A 21,840-nucleotide genomic window follows, 5' to 3' on the forward strand; every position below is an offset into this window, starting at 1 on the left:
TAATAGTGGTATTTCTATACATTCTGGAACCCAAACGACTATTTATTCAAGACTTCAGAAGCTTTGAATTAGTGGCAAAATCACAGCATATCTCTGCTTGGGTTGATCGATTTTTACATTATTATATTTCCTATTTACAATTTTTGCATTTTTCCATTTTATTACCAGTCACACAAGTAGTTATTTAAAATAATGTTATAGGCTCCTTTCAAGCATAGAAATAATGTTACCTAAGTACTTTGATTAGATTAAACATTTTAGAAGACTAGAAATGTTTAGATAATAATATTCTATACAATTACTTTATTAAATGTGACAAATCTTGGATCAGTAGAGGGCAGCCATGTCAAAGATCTGTGACTCTCTTTTGTTGTTTTTAGATACTGAACCTTGTTAGAACTTTTAGGAAAATCTTAGGGAGACTCATGCAACTATAAGATTAGCATTTGTTCAGAGATAATTTATACATTCGCATAATTTTAAGATTTATGTGTTAAAGTTGTGCTGCTTAAAGCTCTCAAAGATCATTCTTCAAAAATCATTTTCATTATTTAGTTTTTGACTATTTTTTTTTTCTGAAAGTAGTATCACTTTCTGATGTTTATTTTAACATTAAGTCATTCTTTACCCAGAAAGCTTGGCAAGCCTCTATATTAAAATAGTATTTACCTAATGCCTATTTTAGAAATGACAGTGATAGAAAACTTGAGAAGGTTCCCTGCTCTATACACATCCTAGATTAATATTAATCTACTTGCATTTGTTTGACAAATATTATTTTAGAAAATATTATTAGAACTTAATCTGGAGATAATATTTACCATGGAAAGAAAAATATAAATCAAATTTTGATTGCTGTCCAAGAATAAGTGACAAGTGTCTGAAAAATGTAGTGATAATTATTCAAGCATTTTGCACTGAGAGATTTGTTTATGAGATTAAGCTGGTCTGCTCAAGAAGTATTTTGCTCTCTTATTTATTCAGGCCATTTCTCAAATACATAGTTCCAAAGAGAAGATATATGAGTACATGACTTAGATCAGTTTTTCAATGATGAGGGATCCGTCAATAGTTTTTAGTGCATGAGAACCACAGCCTATCACTTAGAAAAACTACCTCAGCTGCTGAGCATCAGTTTGTAATGTGGGTTACCTGAGAAGAAAAGGAAGTGATGATGTATCTCAGGGGGATTTGCTCTGTAGTGTTTGTTCTTATGTTTCTTTAGTAGATTAAAAAATGGCACCTTTTAAAATGATTAGTTCTTCAAGGGATAAAATGCTATACAAATAACATTAGGTTGTGAAAAACTTGTAATTTGTCTTCAATTATGACATTCTTTTAATATGAGGACAGAAATATATTACTAACACAAATAATTTGAACAATAATATACTAAGACAAACATATCTATAACCCCATTTTAAGCATTCAGATTTAAATCTATGTTCTTCTTTTACTTTATTTTAATTTTATTTTGTTTTAGTGTGTTCCTGTCTTGGGACTTGAACTCAGGTCCTAGAACTTTTCTTTTTGCTTTGTTTCTCTAAAGGCTAATGCTCAATTGTTTGGGCCACAGCTCCTCTTCCAGTTTTTTTGGCGTTAATTAGAAATAAGAGTCTCACATACTTTCCTGTTTGGCCTGGTTTTGACCCACAATTCTTAGATATCAGCACGTGAGTAGCTAGGATAACAAGCATGAGCAACCAGCAGCCAGTTTAAGCTAATTTCTCCCCGCCATTTTGGTAGCACTTGAGTTTGAATTGAAGGCCTCCAGCTTGTTAAGCAGGCTCTCCACTCCACTTTTGAGCAAGGCCTCTAGCCACTTTTGCTATGGACACTTTTTGCCCAAGCTGACCAGGACTTGATCCTCTTATTTATGTATCCCACTACACCTTGAAAGAAGTGTTCACAAACATGGTCATATTTTTCTGTTGTAGTGGGGTCTAGCTCACCTCAAACCATATTCTTCCTGATTTCCACCTGTGAAGTAACTGGTATAGCAGGTCGGAGACACCAGTGTCTGGCTGAGTTTAATTTCTTGATTTTACCAATTTTGAAAATGAGAGCAGAATAACCTCTTTTAGAATAATGAAGAGTTCCTTTCTAAGCACCAGGAGGATACTGAAATAATAGTATAATATTTTAATAGGTCTAAAATTGCTTAATTTGATCAAATTGCTAAGAACAGGCTGATACCGATGCTCTTTCAAAATTCATTATGACATGGACTCTAATACTGACAATGATAATACCAAAAAGACTATGAACTGATCTCAGATGTGAATATCAATGTAGAAACCTCAAAAATAATATTGGGAAATGTAATGTGGTATTGCTTTTAAGAGCCCCATACCAGTATAAATTTGATGAGCTACTTCAATTCAAAACAAGATGTTGCTGTATTTCAGTACAGTGCAGATGAAGGAAAATACCGTCTTCTTTTTGTTAACTTGAAACATTGAAGAAAGTAAACATATACCTCTGACACACATTCTTAAGCAAATATGAATAGATGAAAACCTTCAAACATGTAAAATGACTCTCATCTCCAAAAGAGATGCCAGTTACAGAAAAGACCAGAAGCATTGTCATTTTGATGATGAGCTTGCTAATATTCCTAAGTCAAATTAATAACAAAAACAAATTGAAATTATTAAAGGAGAGGCAAAAAACATCATTATTGTCTCATTATTTTGAAATACATGGAACTTTTGTGGAAAGTTAGTGAGAAAATTATTAGGAAATAAAGAATTGGGAACAAATTGCAATATTCGTGTTTAAAAATATGTTTTTTGTAATAACTATAAAACTTGAAGGAAGAAGAGATTAAATATATAATAGCATTCACAAATATTAAATATCTAGAAACAAAATTGAACAAATATATAAAACAAACATTAAAATGAGTTCTATAAAAGGCAATACTTGAGGCATAATTTCTTGGACAAGAAACAGTATTCGTTCAAAAGTATCTTTTTACTAGATTTGTTAGTACAAAATGGACTTTAAAATGTTAAAACAAAAAAGGCAGCAGTAAATATTGAAATGCTTGCTTTGCATGTTTGAAGATCTGGATAATTTTCTTATTTTATTAAATGTGAAGGTACATATTTTTGTTCTGTGCTAGTAAATAAAATGGTTGCTGAAAAAAAGAAAAAAAATGGTTGCTGAATAAGAAAAGATTTGCAGTACTGTGCTCATTGAAATTATGATTTTCATAAAGAACATATGCAACTATTCAGGTAGCAAATGTTCCCACTAAGGAATGAAATTCCCTCATAGATTTGGTTGCAGTGGTTTGGCTTTTCCATTGTTAATCTGATTGAATAAAAATCTTTGCTAAAGCTTTTGTCCTTTGTGATATTGTATATGATTTGTGTAGTAGTATTTGACCTTTAAGGAAAGTTTTATAAGAGCTCAGGTCTGAGAACTCAGACCACTGGATTTCTTTAGTGTTTGACTATATCTTTTTGTAATTCATAAGAATTGGAAAAAAGCTCTGTGCCCTTCTTGACTATTTTTTTCATGTGGTGGGTTGGTCATATTAAAAAAATTATATTGTAGAGGTGAGGTACAGAAGGGTTACAGTCACCTAAATCAGGTATTGAGTACATTTCTTTTCCAGCAGTGTTATCCCTGTCTCACTCTTTCCCAGTTTTTCCATTTTTCCCTTCCTTTTCTCAAACTCTGTTTTCTCTTCCCCCACTAGACAATTACTAGCACATTAACATCATTACTGCCAGGGCCTTGCAATGTTTATTTCTATATATTACAGATTGAAATACGATACCAATATAGTATATGCTATAGAATAAAATTATATATAAAATAATTAGTATAAAATAATAAAGAAAATATAAAACAAAATAAAAATTATATACCAAGCAACTATTACCTAAATCCATGTCTATTATGAAATTGACAATGATTAGTTATTGAATTAAGTCAGTATATTTACTGTCACAATATCTAAAATAAAATCTCAGAAAAGAATCAAAATACAAATAATGATTTATCTTTCTTTCAGTGATAGTGGAAAGTGGAGAAGTCATTTCCTTTATGGCATTTATTAATCATGGATATTGTAATGTTTATAGAAGCATTGTGGGACTAGTAAAACAACCATTAAACAAAGTGGTAAGTTTTAAATTTATGTATATTTCTTCATAATTAATCTATTCTAACAAGTCTTTTCTCACATATAATGAATCCTGCTTTGTTTCTTTGATGAAATTTCAGTTCAGTTATTTGACCATTTATTTTGTTGGTATATGTATATTGACTTGTAAGATAATATGTAAGATAAGGAGTAAGATGTTGAGTTATCAGTATAGAAATGAATAATAAGCATATTAAAATTATTAACATTTTTAATTGTTGGATAAATATAAGTTAAAATTATAGCAAAGTATAACCACAATTATAACAGTCTAGCTAAGTTATTCCTTGCTATATGGGCAAACAATTTCACTCTGGGTATTTATTTAACAAGAATGACAATATATATCTATGCAAAGATATAAAACAATTGCTAGAAATGGCTCAAATGTCTGCTGAGAGTGGAATAGATTGTGGAATATTCTGTTGCGTGCCACCAACAAGCAATAAGGAAATGTGAGGGGAATGGATGAACCTTGATGGTAAGTTGAACAAAATGAGCACATTCCATTTCATACCATGTTTATGAATCAGACAACACCTAATGTATAATCATAGAAGAATAAGGACTATTTCTTCTTGATCACACAGTCTTCAATAAATGTGTGAACACACTAACACTCTGCTTACTATTCAGCATAAAGATAAAGTCAGCATAGAATTTTGACATTCATAGACATTGCAAATAATGAAGCCTCCATTCTAGGATGAAGGCTATATATTCACCTCCTATTATAAATTCCTGTGAACTCTCTATCCTCATGCCTTTATTTTTTATGTCTTTATTGCTAACCACATCACTGTCATTTAAGTACTGTTTGGCTCTACCAGAACAGATAACTTGAGATCTCAACTTTTCTTCCAGAGCCACATGAAATAAAAATTTGGTAGGCTCTTCTATAAACATTGTCTAATTTGAAATTAAATTTCTGGTTTGTTAAGTCAATCTCACTTTTCTTTTTTAATTTTAAATTTTCTGTAATTGAAACAGGAAATGCAGTGGAGAATCCATCCTCTCTCCATTATTTTTATAGATATATTTTTGTTGTTGTCCAGGTGATGTACAGAGGGGTTATAGTTACAGAAGTAAGAATAAATAAGTACATTTCTTGTCAAAGTTGTTACCCTTTCCCTCATTTTTCTCCTATTTCCCTTCCCAAATCCCCTCAAAGTTGTACAGATCATTTCCAACATATTGTCTTGTGTGTGCCACTGTTGCATTGGTTCTACCCTAATCCATTGGTTCCCCTCTTATCCTTTGTCTCACCATTTTTTGTTCCCCTTCTCTTTCCTAATTCAAATAAACATATATACAATACTAGGGTACCAAAATCAAACACAGTGACAACAGGGGATATACCATAGGGGGAAGAACTTGGTGGGGGCAGGGAGGATTGGGGGGGGTGGAGGTAGGATGGGAAGGGATGGGAAGGAAAACAAAGGAGGAGGCTACAATGCTTGATAAGAAATGTACTCATTATCTTGCCCATGTAATTGTAACCCCTCTGTACAGTATTTTCACAATAAAAAAGAAAAAAAGAAACAATAAATCACATAGTACATTAAAAACCACAACAAAGAAATAAACGTCTGTGTCTATGTCTTGGAGTTCATTTTGCTTAGCATCAACTTATATGGTCATATGTGCATAGCTGTTGAGCTATTAGGTCTGCTAAGATTATTGACAATAAGGAAAACCATGGACCTGTGTTTCTTTGGGTCTGGCTTACTTCACTTAATCTGATATGGAACCAACCCAGATGCCCCTCAGTAGATGAATGTATGCATGTATGCATATATGCATTATGTATATATGTATGTATATATACATACATATATGTATAATGGAATTCTATGTTTCTATCAGAAAGAATGACACTACCCCATTTGTAGGGAATAGAAAGACTCTTTCCATTATTCTCAACACCTCTGCATGACACCTTCCACGTCTTTCCTTTTAGTCTAACTGTGCCTTGCATTAGAAGCTGAGGTAAAAAAGAAAGAAACATTATGTTAAACTAAGCTCTGATTACAAAGTTATATCTAAAACCTAAACAAATTGATCTACCTCAGTATTTATGAGACACTTTATTTGATCAGATAAGTTTATTTGGGTATAACTGACAATGCTGGAATTCCCATTTAGCATCAGCCCTGAACATTCAATTATTCTAATATGAACCCATGTATAGGAATTTTGCTTTCTGATTTGAGTGAAATTGCAAATTTACTGTAATATGTGGCTTATGACTAAGTTTCTCATAACTATTTTATGCCAACAGTGAGCAACAATGATGTCTATATTTTGCAGAAAAAAATTCGAAAGCTCATTTATGTGGGTAGACTAAATGAGAAGGAGTCCTTTGGTGAGATTAGCATTCTTCTCCAAGTTCCTGTTACATGCACAATCATTACTGGAACAGAGGTAGAGATGGCAATCATTGAAGATGAAGACATATTTGGTAAAATATATAGGCTTTCAATTATGAAACCATTTTATTGAATGAACTTTTGATAATGAAAGAGATTGTTAACAGTTGATTTGGGGCATCCAAGCTTATGCATATATATATATATATATATATATATATATATATATATATGCTACAGAGATAATAGCTCCTTATCTATCTAGGTAGCTAACTTTCAGCTTTGTATAATATTTGGATTCAATTATGATACTTTTAAGCATATTATAAGCATTTTGAAAGGATTTTAAATACCTTTGTTAATTTCCAAGTCATTATTGAAAAAAAAACTTTCTCATCTTATTGGATATCTTTTTTGTTCCCAATTCCTAAAATTATTGCTTTTATTTTTGGTTCAGTTTAAGCATATACTTTTCTCAATTTATAATAAAGATAAAACATAGCAAAACCTGTTGTTTATAGCTTTTAAGGTTTTTCTTCAAATTTAAAACTTTCATAACAATAAATGTGTAATTATGCCTTCACTAGTGTGTGACTGTCCAAATGGGATAAATATGAAAATAGATATGCAATTGAGTCTCAGGAGACATCAGTATTGGTTACAAAACAAAATGGGATATTGTACACTAAAACTTAAGAAAGGATATTGAGATTGAGTACAGGATAAAATGGGAGAAATGCTTGGAAATCAACCTGAGTAAGAGGTATTTTTAAATAAATGTAATTGAAAAGATTTTCCTATTATCTACTTGATCAAATATTCTTGTAATCAGTTTGAAATATAATGTACATCTCTTAAAGGTTGTGTAACCTATATTTTCCAAGTCCTGATTCAAAATAAAAAGAACATTTTAAATTCATGTGTCTACATTTCAAGTATAATATCCAAACAAAATTTGTTAATATTCTCTCCTATGACATTCAAGCACAAACTTCCTTCCAGGTAAATAACACTTAAAATAATTACTAACTACCAATTAAAATGATAATATTCTCACTTGATAGAGGTCATGTTTTCTTTTCTTATAGTAATTACACTAACTGGAACAGAGCAAATGCACTGTGGACTTTTATGTAACTCAACACTTTACTGTTATTAATAGTGCTTGAGAGAAATAGAAGCAGTTGGATTTATGTAAATATGTAAGAGGAAATTCACAGTGGGAACTTGTTTATGCAAAAATGTTTATGTGATATGTGGTACTGAAGATCCACAATGCCCTATTCAACCTGGGGAATCAGAAAGCCAGTGTGGTAAAATTAGTCCAAATGTGAAAGCTTGAGAACCAAGAGAACTAATGTTACAACTCAGTTTGAGGCCAGTGATGTGGAACCTGGCAAGGTCCTGCCTTCTGAAGGCCTGAGAACCAATATCAAACTGCAGAAGAAATGGGGCCATTTTACTTCTGATGAAACAGAGAATTCAGCTCTCCAGTTTTCTTCTTCGATTTAAATCCTCAGGGGACCTCAGTGTTGTCTGTCCATATATCTTGGAAGAATGTAAGGCTGTCTCGCATGACATCCTAGAAGACTGCTTTCTTTTTCACCTTAATTTTTTCTCTTTCATTTTTTTGTCATCGTTACTTTCCTCCTCCTCCTCCTTCTCTTTTTCTTCTTTCTTCCATTCTCTGTTTTTTTCTGCTTCCTCTTTGTTTCTATCTTTCTGTCCCTCTCTCTTTCTCTGTCTCAGGGCCTCCTATTGCTAGGCAAATTCTCTTCTACTTAAGCCATATCATAAGCCCTTTGCTTTTGTTATTTTGGAATAATTTGGTATTTTTTCCCCAGGCTGCCTGAACTTTGACTTTTATTTTAGTCTTTCTGAATAGTTGGATGATAGGCATGAGCCACTGTGCCCAGCTTTTTATTGATTGAATGAAAAACTTTCTGCTGGAGTAAGCCTTGGAATGAAGTTCTCCCCATCTTCTCCTCACAAATTAAAAGTGTGACCAGCAAAATCAGCTGGTCAGTTTTAGCAGGAAGGCTGTCTGAATGTCCAAAGACATGTATCTTCTTAACAGTTCATTTGAGCAAAAGAATACAAAATTGTATAAATATGTTAGTTGGTATGCAAGTATATATATATATATATATATATTAACTGAAATAGGGTAGATTATAAATTTATGAGTCAATACTTTGAATGGAATACAAGTGCATACAAATATATCAACTTAAATATGGTAGATTCAAGGGAGCACTCAGTATAATTCCTTAGACAAAGTTGAGCAAAATAAAACACCAGGATTCTGGTACCTGAAGGAGTTTGAAGTGGGTGGGGTCAAGGGGAAAAATGTGGACAAATGAAGAAGAGAGAGGAGGAGAATGCAGTCAATAATCCAATGTTTATTCTACAAAATTAAGAAGAGTGAGATGAGTGGGTAAGGGAGGAAAAAGTGAAAATGTGGTAAGTGGTGACATTGATACTGTATTCGTAAACTACGTTGTTAAATGGAAACTCCTTTGTAGTACTACTTAAACATAATTTTAAAAAGCATAAAGTATGAGAATTTTTTTACTATAGTTAAATCTACTTGGCATTTCAGTGACAATAATCATATTCTAATCCAATAAAAGACCTTCTTTTCAATCTTTCAATACTCTTCTTGATGCTGAGACCCAAGTTTTTCACTATTAACAATCATGATTGTATAACATGAGGCTATTTTCTGCTTTATTTCTGCTTCAGTTATTTTGCAAACACATTGAAAATATTTTTTATTGTTGATAGCAGGATAAAAACAAATTAGGGGGTAACAATGTTCAACAAGAAATGTACTCATTACCTTACTTATATAACTGTAAAACCTCTGCACAGCACCTTAACAATAAAATAAAATTTAAAAGAATCAACCATGTTGAATATCATATTGACATTTTAAAGTAATTATTACTTGGAGTAATTAAGTTTGTCTTATAAAATACTATATATCACTTATTTTCACAAGTGTATATATTTGAGGATAACAAATCAGAAATCACTATAACCTTATTATTATAGTTGATTTTAAATATAAAATAATATATAATATATTATTTATGCATATATTAGTATACATTATACATTATATACATGCATTCATATATATGGCACCTCAGAAATTTAATGACTGACTTATTTTGTAAGAGGTCAATCTTTTTGCTTGAATTTCACTTTCATTTAAGTTAATTCAAAAGCAAAAATATTAAAACAGTTCAATTTATGGATTTTGGATAGCGAAATTACTATCAGGATATTTGTTTGAAGGCAGAGTTGGTTTTATTTCATAAGATATGATATTAAATACCATGCTACCCTTCTCAAATGTGCTGATGCTCCACCTTATACCTTATATTTTGCTTTAAAATATAATCCTTGAGAGGAGGCATGAATGCTTGATAAGAAATGTACTCATTACCTTGCTCATGTAACTGAAACCCCTCTGTACAATATTTTCACAATAAAAAACTTATAAAAATATAATCCTTGATGGGTTTTATATTCCATAATTCAAAAGTTCTACATTCTCACTGCCATGCTAATCCATCAATAAATTCACTTTGCTAGTGGTGAAAATAACATCACACAATTTTGACATAGCTAGATTAAAAGATTTGAATTTATTAATTTTAATTTCCTAGTTAATAAATACTTTAAAGCTAATAACTTTTGGGTTTGTAGATGCCACAAGCAATCCTTAGATATCCAGTGAATAGCTAGTTTCCTAAACAAGTACATTTCACAGAAAACATGCACAAAGGAATTTTATTGGCATTTAAGTTCTTTTTTATTATTAGAAAACTTCCTTTGCACTTTAAAATCTCAGCACATTCATTTTATGATCCCTTTTAAGCCATAAAATGTACCATGAATCATTTTAGCTGCCAAATATTCTCAATTGAGATATTAATAAATCTAAACTTGATTTAACGTTGATGGCCCTTCTACATGCTTGTGTTAGTTTGCATTTGCTTTGAAACAAATCACCATAAACTTAGCAAGTTAAAATAAGTTATTTGTAATCTCAAATTTCATAGGTCATATATCTAGAAAGTTTGACTCTTTTCTGTTCTTAGGCTCACACAGCTGAAATCAAAATTTTGATTAGCCAGAGATTTAATACAAAGACTGGGAAAAAGTCCACTTTCAAATAATTGAAAGTGGAAAAACATTGCTTAACAACTGTATAAGAGAGGTCCTGGGTTCTGTCTATATGTCACTGTCGGTCACTCTTGGTTAATATAGGCTTCTGGTCCTCTCTCACTCAGCACGGAAGGATCCCTTCCACTGTTTTTTTCTACCTTTTAAGTTTTTCTAAATTTCCTTTTGCTTTTAAAGAAACTATTTACTTTTAAAGAAATAATTGAATCAGTTTAGGCAGTTAATATCCTTAATTCTATCTGCTACTAAAAGTTTCCTATCATGTAATGTAATATAATCACCGGAGTAACATCATGGAACAAACATTATGATGATAGAATTCTACTGCCAATGATGAAGGCCAGCAGCTCTGTCCTTCAGCATCATTACAAATATGGTGTCCCATCTCTCAGGGCAAGATGGGGAGGGTTGGGAAAAAATAGAATGGCAGAGAAGCAATAAGAGGAATGAAATGATCTTCATTGATTGTTACTGTTAGACATCTATCATTGCAAAGGTTTTCAGAAATCACTTAATATAGGAGAGGGAGCATTTATTGGTAATGTTTTAATATCTGTAATTGTCTTCCTAGGAATGGGGTATAATCTCAAATTTCCTGGGCTGATGCATCCACTTCACTATCTCGTTGCCCATCTCCAGGAAACTCCATGGGGATTCACTTCTGTCTCATTCACGAGTATCTCTCTGGCCCACAGTGGAAAATCTGTATCTGTTTTTCTATTTTCACATTTTATGCCCTTGAAAACTTTGAGAGGGCAGACATTTCCCAAATAACCTGTGTATCGTCAGTCAGCTATCCTGTCTCTTACCTTTTGTATATTTCTAAAAGGGTAGTCAAATCAAGGTGGATTTGACCATTTAACTTCTGAGAATATGTGTTTAAAGCTCCTCAGGTGATTTTATAGTAAGTCTCCTTTTTCTGATGAATTGATTAAGAGATGCTTCCTTATTCAGCCCCTACCAGGATGGATGGAAGACACAATTCACAGTATGGTTCTTTAGAAAAATTCTCTTCATAAGTTCTCAGTTGACCTCCTTTTTCTATATTTTTGTACCTTCAATGTGGGTGAAGGACTTGGAAATTCACTTCTCACATCTATTTTGGAAAATTAGCAGATTTGTTCTGAGCTGTACTGCATTAATTTCCAATCTGATTCTATTATCATCTTTATCATCTGGGACCATTTACCATGGGTAAAGAACTGTTTTATATGTTTCACATGGTTTGGCTCAACAAATATTCACAGTATTATGAGATAATGTGCACTAAACATCTCTCTTTTATAGATTAGGAAACTATGATACAGAAAGGTTAATATCTGTAGGCTTCTAGCTAAACACTTGGAGGGACATATCCATGGTTGACTGAGCTTTTATTGCTTACTGTAGGGAAAGAGAAGACACTCCATGGGGAACCACAGTGTGTCTCCATACAAGGACATTAGAAAAAAGAATGCATTATATAAGATGTGCAGTTGTTTATTTTTCAGTAGGTGGGTTTTACGTCAGGCCAAAGTCTGTCAGATGCTCTACACTGGAGCCACACAAATAATACCTTTTCTTCCATTATTTTTTCCAATATTGTGTCCACATTGGCCTGGATGACAATGATTGTATTTATTTTTCTTGAATAGTGGGATAAGGGGTATGTACCATCATGATCAATTTGTTGTTTGAGATGAGGTATCATCAACATTTTGTTATAGCTCATCTTAAACCATAATTTCTTTACATCTCAGGAGGTGAGCCAGTGTTCATAGTTACAACATGCATATTACTTAAATGTTCTGAAAGGACAATCTAAGAAAGCCAGAATTTGTTCTAGATTAGAAGCTATCAGAAAACAGTGTATCTGAAGGGCAGATTAGGATGAACATATGTTTGTAATCAATAAAGATGTAGCAGCTATTATGGTAGCCAAATATAGGGTGTTTGTTATTTGTAGATAGCAAAGTGACCTTATGTTTGTTCTTAGAAAAAAATGGAGTGACATTGCTTATCTTATTTTATCTCAGTCATAGAAGTGTCTTGTTTAACGTTTGTATTCTGTGTAAATTCTTCAACAGAATTATGCGTCCTAACTAGATGTGTCAGATATGAGATGTACCATTCCATCATCATTTTCTTTTCTTAGTGACTTAATATTATAGTTATTGAGAGATAGAACTAGGACTCAAACACAATCTACCATAGGGTCCATATTATAATGACTATGCTTACCAATAATTTAATTGAAGATTGTTTAAAATTTTCTTTAAATATATTTACCTATGTAAACATTTTATGTTCTCCTATTAGATGTGTAATTATAGAAGTTTTGGCTATATTCAGGCATGCATACTTATTTTTAACAAGAAAACTGCATTTTCTTCCAGGGGAGGTATCACTATGTTGATATAGTTAACAACCTCTAAAAGAATAAAGAATTGGTATCTTAGGCCACCTTTCTATTGTTAAACATTATTTGGGTGGCCTGTTTCTTTTTTGTGATTGAAAATGGTAAAATATATATTTATATTGTCTTTTAGAGTTAACTATGCAATTACCTCGGTTGGCATTCTATTTTTCTCTGGTAGAATCAAATTACTGCATACTGTCTTGTCTTTTCAGTATGAAGCGCTTCCTATTTTTGGCAGATTTACTCTGCAGGTGATAAATTCTCTCTGTCTTTATCTATCTGGGGCTGTCTTTATTTCTCCATCACTTTTGAATACTGTGTGTGCTAAATAAAATAAGTCTTAGCTGCCATCTTTTTTCTTTCTACAACTTGAGGAAGCTCTCCCCTCCCTTCTGGACTCCTTAGTTTCCAATGAAATTTGTACTACATAAATATTGAATATAATAAATATTGTCAGTGATGAATCACTTTTTTCTGCATTTAAAATTTTGTTTTTGTCTTTTGACAAACATATCCAATAGTAGATGCCTTTCTGTTCAATCCCACTTGGGGTTCAGTGAGGTTGATAAATACGTTAAATATGTTCTATTCAATCTTAGAAGCTTTCAGTCATTTCAGGTTCTTCACTGGTTAAACAGTAAATGTAAAATTGACTGTAGATAACTGATTTGCAACACTTCAGAAGTCTGTTGCTTTCTGGCTTATTACTAGCTAGAGGGCCTCCAAAATAGAGTTTTTATATTATTATTCTAACTATCAAAATAGGTAGAAAATCTATATTTTTTATAAATATAGGAGATATTGAAGAATAGCCAATGTAGTAAGAGCCCTTAGTTATCTTAATACTTCACCTACAAAAGCTATTTTTCATTCTCTGATGGCCTTATTATCAAAGATTTATATATCACTAAGCTTCAGTGTGGAAATTCTTAATTGTTTTTGCTTAGTCAACTACATTGGACAGTTTCATTAGACTTCCTGAAGTTTAACGGTTGTGCAGTGCTATACCTTCTTTTCATACATAGCCTATCACATAAAATTTGTTATTTATTCCCTCGACTCCCAGGTAGAGCAACGCTAACTTTCTCCACAGCTTTTGGTTTCCTTTATTGAAATAAATTTATGAGATATGCTTTTGTTCCTCTCATATCTTATCTTTCTACTACTTTAATCAATTTTATTACATGTTTATTTTAATTACATTCTTTTATCTTAATTACATTCTTTATTATACTATATATTACAACATAAATATTTTATCAAGAATCTGAGTCGATTTATTATTCTAGTAATAAAATTGTAATAGAGGTTTAAATATCACCTCATGTTTTTCTCTCAGGAAAAAGAAAGCAAGCTTTATTGGAAACTAGACTTTTCTGATGATGATAAATGACCCTCAATACTTGTACTGACAGAGAATCATAGAGGTATTAACAAAATGGATTTAGGTGAAGCCACCAACCACACAGGTGATATTGAAAAAGATCATTTGCCCCGAATGTCAGTAACAAAATTTGAAAAGCTGTCAGACTGAATTTTGATATTAAGGTTTTATCAGAGTAGAATTTATAGAATATCTCTTATGTTGACATGATATATTTTTAGATCAATAATTTTTATAGCATTAATTCTTAATATTTGCTTGTTTTAATTCATTGAACTTATAATTATGATCCCGTAATAATTTGGGGGGGGTCGGTGGTGAGCCCTAACTCTGGGCCTGGTCGCTGTCCCTCAGATCTTCAGCTCAAGGCTAGCGCTCTACCACTTGAGCCACCGTGTCACTTCCGGCTTTTTCTGCTTATGTGGTACTCAAGAATCAAACCCAAGACCTCATGCATGCAAGGCAAGCACTCTACCACTGAACCACCTTCCCAGCCCCCATTATCATTTCAAGTAAGGTATTTAAAAGGCAGACGATATAAAGTTTCAATCTATCTTTTTTTTTTTTTTTGTCAGTTGTGGGGCTTGAACTCTGGGCCCAGGTGCTGTCCCAAACTCTTCAGTTCAAGACTAGTGTTCTACCACTTGAGCCACAGTGCTGCTTTGAGTTTTCTGGTGGTTAATTGAAGATAAAAGTCTCACAGACTTTCTTGCCCTGGCTGGCTTTGAACTGCGATCCTCAGATCTCAGCCTACTGAATAGCTAGGATTACAAGAGTTATCCACTGGCACACGGCTGTAATATATCTTAAAAAAATTACTTTATTGTAAAGGTGATGTACAAAGGGGTTACAATTACATAGGTCAGTTAGTGGGTGCATTTCTTTTTGAACAGTGTCAACTCTTCTCTCATTATCTCCCAATTTATTTCCTCCCAAATCCCCTCTTTCCATATTGTTTTGATCATTTTCACCACAGTGTCTAGTGAGTGTTACTGCTAAATTAGTTCACCTTTTGTCCTACTATTTATGAAATATTTTATATGCTCCAAATTATAATTAGAAAAAACAGAAAATAATTAAAAAATACTAGTAAATAAGAAAATATCAAATCAGATTGCCTTGCTTGTTAAATACACAATATTAATCAAATATCAAAATGAAACCAACCCAAAGATTTACTGGGAAACTAAAACTTAATTTTATAATAGTATTATATGAAATTTTAGGTTAAGTTTCTGGATAAACTCTAAGCTTCATTTGTTTTAGAAAGATTCTAAGACTATACATGTGTGAACATGATTTTTAAAGTATAATTATGTTGCATTTGTTGGTGGACTTTTATATTTATATGGTGTTGTAAAAGTTTGCATAACCACAACAAACTATAACAGTTGACAACTGAAGAATTTTGTGTTACATTTACTGAAAATTTCATGTTGACGTGTGTGTGTGTGTGTGTGTGTGTGTGTGTGTGTGTGTGTGTGTGTGTGTGTGTGTGTGTGTGTGTGTGTGTGTGTGTGTGTGTGTGTGCTGGTCTTGGGCTACATATCAGGACCTATGCACTATGAAGATTTTTTTGCTCAAGTCTAGTACTCTGCCACTTGAGTCTTATGTTCATTTTTGTTTTTTGATTGTCAATTGGAGATGAGTCTTGTGGACTTTCTTACTGGGACTGGAAGGTCCTCAGATCTCAGCTTCCTGAGTAGCTCAGATTATACATGGGGGCTACAGGTGCCTTGCCTCAAGTCAAATTTTTTCTAATACATTATTTTCCTCTTTTAGTGGTTTATTTAACAAATCAATTTCCATAACTCATAACTAAGGAAATCCAAATGTAGACACCAGATGTGTTCTGAAAGTATTAATATGACCTATGTAACAAACACTGAAATATTATCATTGTAGTATGTGCTTACTGTGATCTTCATCTGACTTGCTCTATGACACTGTGGGGTTTATTTTCTTTGTTTGTTTTGTTGGTAGTAATTTCTGATAGCAAATCTTGGTTGTTTATTGAAAACGTTTGAATAACAACATATCTTTAAGAATTTTGATTGTTATCACTTCCTTTGTATAGTTGTGCAGAACAGTACAGCAAAAAATAGTATATTAATGATGTAGTTCCTATATCATGACCCTAATACCATCAATTTTAGTCAAAGAAACCTCAGTGAAGGCCTTCATTATTATTGCCAGTTTATAGTTCATCAGAACTGTGCAGGTAAATATTTCCTATATGGCAGACTTTGGCTACAGACTCTGCAAACTTCCTTTTCTCTTCCTGAGCTCAGAGAAAGGTAAAAATCCAGCTTGTCTTGCAGTTAGGTTGCAAAGTGGTTCTGGCTATGAGAATAGAGAAAATTTCGTAGTGCCTGGCCATGGAAGAGCTGAACTTCCATGATCTCAGTGTCTGGAAGTAAGTACTCCAAAATAGCAGAGTTAACATGAAATTGGGAACCTGAAGCCTGAGATTCTTTTCTTGGATGGAGCTGTGCAGAAGAATAGCAAAGCCAGGAACATCTGTGATGGATTTATGTAAGTGACAAATAATCATTTGCTGAATTAAGCAACCAAGATATTGCTTTTGTTTGTTATAGCAACTAACAAGTGCTACCCTGAGTCATACAACTGGCAAACGATTTCATTGGAGTTCTTTAAAACGTAATACTTTCCAAATTAGGACATGAAATGAATATGCTATTCATGATTATTCTTTAATTTTTAACATTTAAAAGGCTTCTACACAAGAACTTGAAAGCACAGTCAGAAATGAAAATATATGCATACAGAAAATACATACAACTAAGTTTCAGAATAAGCTTCTGGAAAAGTTTTGGATAGTTTTGTTAGCAAAACACAGTATTGACACAAGATGGCTGCAACATAAGTTCAGCTTTTGATGTTGTTGGTGTTGTTGTAATTAATGCAATTGAACAATACTCTGACAGCATTTTGTAAAAAAATGTAGTTCACAGCTTAATTACGTGTTTCATAACATAAATTAACAGAGAAGTAGAGTTTAATATGTTTCAAAATGAAAGCAAGCTAGGTGCTGGTGGCTCACATGTGTAATCCTAGTTACTCAGGAGGCTGAGATCTAAGAATCATGGTTCAAAGACCCCCTCCCCCCGCAGGGAAGTCAGTGAGACACTTATCTCCATTAATCACAGAAAAAAGAACTGAAAGTGGTGTTGTGGCTCAAGTAGTAGAGTGCTAGCCTTGAACAAAAGAGCTCAAGAACAGTACCCTGGCCCAGAGTTCAAGCCCCAGGACTGGCAAGGAAGGAAAGAAAGAAAAAAGAAAGAAGGAAGGAAGGAAGGAAGGAAGGAAGGAAGGAAGGAAGGAAGGAAGATGAAAGAAGAAAGGAAGGAAGGAAGGAAGGAAGAGTTAGATATGAGGCAAATCATTGAAATTAGCCTCTGTAGACCTTGTCAGATAATTTTCCCTTGAGAAAAAAATAGAAATCAACCTATAAATGTTCATGGATAATATCATGTTTATGCAGAGGTGAATACTTAGAACTAGACGACTAACAAAAGAAAATCCTAACAAAAAATGCATTTCCTTTCTTAGAGTGGCTTGTCTAAGAAGTAGAGCTATGTCCTGCTATCATTTGAGACATCTCTGGGGAAAGAGAATCAAGACTTATGTCTCATTTTTAAAAAATAATAATGAATCCCTTTCCTCTACCATTTACCTTAGCCTCCTGGAGGTATATGATGTTGAAATTATATGCTGTTCTTGAACTAGTTATTTATCTTTTTCTAAATTCCTTGAAATAAATGTGTGCCACTCACATGAGTTTTAGCATAAACCTAAATTTGCTAGCTATTAGGTTTCATTCATTTGTTAGCTTATGCCTTGTTTTGTAAAAGTAATATTGATCATATGAATATCTGTGTTTAAGTGTGTGCTTCTCGGCCTGTGTACTTAGTGGACAGATGGAAATTCTGATATTCTCTTTGCAGTATGTCAAAACAATTACAAAAGCCTATCCTTTGATTTACTATTTAAATTTCCTATCATTAGTCTTTCTTAGTCTTTCTTTGTGTCAATGTTTTTCTACCATCACCTGAAATTTGATAGAATCACATTTTATAATGGCATTTGCCATTGAGCAAGAAGCATCATATGCTATCTCTACAAAACTTAATTTTAGGTTGCTCAATAAATCCAGATACATATCATTTCCCAATATCCAGAGTTTCACACGAACTCTTTAATAAAAATACATCCATGTCTGAGTGCTTTCTTCTTTGAGAAAACCTGCTAACAGCAGGACTCTGAATGTCATTCTACAGAACTATCTAACTTTACTTTTTCAGCTGTCCCTCCTGAGGTCTTTCTGAAACTACAAAGAAAAGGAAACAATAATTCTTTTATGACCCTCGTAATTACTGAAATGGGAACACATGGTATTTCTGCACCCATATCAACTTTTTAAAATGTTGTTAGAAAATGGGTGAAATATTTTGGTATCAGAGCCCAATGCAAACTATATCTTCCTATTGTATATTCTCTCTGTTGCAATAACTTGAGGCAGAGAAAATATCACCTGAAATGAAATCTATTTATGGAATGACCATTCAATTCTACTTTTATTTAAAAGCAGCCAATTAATATACATTTTAAGAGTCATAATAATAATTCCTTGTTTTATTTAGCTACCTATTCTCTTCTCTAATTTGTTTAGTTTTTAAGTGACTAAATGCACTATTATGGACTAGATAACAGGTTGATGTAAAAATAAAATCAGCCAGAATAATAATGCTAACATTTATTATGACAAAAAAGATAAGCAAATATTTACAATTATGAAATTAATGGAAAATTTATATAATTCTTTATGTGCCTATTACATTAAAACAAATTGAGGAGAAAATACATCTATAACTTAGAATCTGAGAATTTTTCAGTTTTTACTCTTTATCAAGCTATACAAACTTAGTTACTAAAATCCTAGTCGTGTTAGTTGATTGATTTCTCACTTGTAAAGTTGTTGCACAATTACCTATCAAATAGATCTTCTGTGGGGATTGCATGGAATAACATGAACTTTATTTGGGATGGCATGTCACACTTTAAAATAAGGACAAACATATTTATCTTGACTTTTTGTACCAGACAATTTCATTTCCACATCCCACTCATAGACTGTAGAAAGGATCTCTTTCAATCTAATTGGTTGAGATATATACCCTTTATTTAGTACAATAATTTTGTAAGTATGGAAAAACCATTCATCTTTTCTCAATAAAAAATAACTTGCTAAGATATAGACTCAACCCAGATGTACCTAAGTGGACAAATGGATCAAGAAAATGTGATATGTATATGTATATAAAATATGTAATGGAATTCTATGCTTCCATCAGAAAGAATGACATTGCCCCATTTGTAAGGAAATGGAAAGACTTGGAAAAATTATATGAAGCAAAATAAGCCAGATTCAAAGAAATATAGGTTGCATGGTTTTTCTAATTTGTAATAATTAGAAAGTGCATATAAAATCTACAAGTAATCCCAATGGATAGTAAAAGACAAAAATACACTTGGACATGATAGATTAAACAAGACCTAAATGTTTACATTGTTAGACCAAAGGGGGATATTCTTAGGTCAGGATCAAAAGGGCTCAATAGCTATGTGCATATGATCATATAAAATGATGTTTATCAAAATGAACTCCAAGAAATGAAAACAAGGTTTTTTATTTTACTTTTTGTGTTTTTTCTTCTGATTTTCCCCTTTGTCACTGTTTTTGATTTCTGTACCTTTTGGAGAGAGAAAAGGAAAGCACAGAAATGGTGGGACAAAGGGTGAAGTAAGTCATCAGTGATACTGACTAGACACTATGTTGAAAATAATCTATACAATTTGAGGGGGCATGTTGGGAAGGAAAAAAAATTGGGATAAAAATGAGGGAAAAGTTGACATGGTTCAAAAAGAAATGTACTCAATAACTGACTTATGTAACTGTAACCCTTGTGTACATCACCTTCATAATAAAACAACTTGCTTAATTAAATACTGGTCCAACTGGGATACTCCTAAATTACAACATTAGGTAAATTTGTATTTGGAGCTCCAATATGAGGTATCACAGGAGAGGAGAGAGGCAGATGGGCAGTGAGCACATGATGGCAAGTGGAAGCCAATGCTACAACATGGTGAAGATCATACAGTTCCCACTACATAAAGTCTCACCTTGGGTTCCTATGAATCTGGTCTAGGATTCAGTTACAATGTGTCTTTATCCTGGGGACTACTACACTACTTTCTTTTTTAAATTTTTTATTTTATTTTATTTTTAATTAATTTATTTATTTTTTTTTGTAGGTCGTGGCTTGACCTCTGGGCCTGGGCACTGTCCCTCAGCTCCTCAGGTCAAGGCTAGTATGCTACTACTTGAGTCTCAGTGCCACTTCCGGTTTTGTGAGTGGTTTATTGGACACAAGAGTCTCAGACTTTCTTGCCCCGCTGTCTTTGAATCATAATACTCAGATCTCAGCCTACTGAGTATTTAGGATTACAGGCGTGAGCCACCAGCTTTTTTAATGTATATTTTTTGTTGTAAAGATATTGTACAGAGGGGCCACAGTTACATGAGTAAGGTAATTAGTACATTTCCTATCGAGCACTGTTACCCCCTCCTTTTTTATTTCCCTAGCATCCCTTCTGTCTCCACCTCCCCAACTCCTCCCTCTCAGCATTTTTTATTTCCCTTCCCCGCCCCAAATTAGAAAAATGTATATACAAGATGCAGGGTACCGGAATCAAATACATCAAATACAGTGAAAACAGGGGTTATACCATGTGGGAAGAACATACAAAAGAAACAAAAAAAAATCACATAGTACATTATAAGTACATTACAAACAACAGCAAGAAGGATAAAATCTCTTGTGTCCCTATCTTGGGGTTAATTTCGCTTAGCATAATCTTATATAGCCACATGTACATAGCTTTTGACCTTTTCTGCTTGTCCTAAAATGTCTTGCAAATAAGGGAAACCATGGGACCTATGTTTCTTTAGGCCTGGCTTACTTAATTTAATTTTTTCCAAGTCTTTACATTTCCTAACAAATGGGGCAGTGTCATTCTTTCTGATGGAAGCATAGAATATATATATATATATATATATATATATATATATATATATATATATATATATATATATAGAGAGAGAGAGAGAGAGAGAGAGAGAGAGAGAGAGAGACTATTTATCTATCTATATCTATATCACATTTTCTTGATCCATTCATCTACTGAGAGGCTGTAAAAGTGATGTACAGAGGGATTACAGTTACATAAGTGAGATTGTAACATTGTT

General features: G+C 32.8%; 1 protein-coding gene across 3 annotated transcripts in view; it reads left to right on the forward strand.

The window, feature by feature from the left end:
- The window catches only part of Cnbd1 (cyclic nucleotide binding domain containing 1), a 294,076-nt gene that overhangs the window by 227,318 nt on the left and 44,918 nt on the right, over positions 1 to 21,840 (forward strand). For all 3 annotated transcript variants that reach the window (XM_069991806.1, XM_069991807.1, XM_069991808.1), the window contains exons 10-11: positions 4,028 to 4,137; positions 6,470 to 6,620. In XM_069991806.1, the coding sequence (XP_069847907.1) occupies positions 4,028 to 4,137; positions 6,470 to 6,620 (261 nt within the window). The remainder of the gene's footprint in view (positions 1 to 4,027; positions 4,138 to 6,469; positions 6,621 to 21,840) is intronic.

This window comes from Dipodomys merriami, unplaced genomic scaffold (genome assembly GCF_024711535.1).
Source record: "Dipodomys merriami isolate MVZ:Mamm:240054 unplaced genomic scaffold, mDipMer1.0.p SCAF_4, whole genome shotgun sequence".
Lineage (NCBI taxonomy): Eukaryota > Metazoa > Chordata > Mammalia > Rodentia > Heteromyidae > Dipodomys > Dipodomys merriami.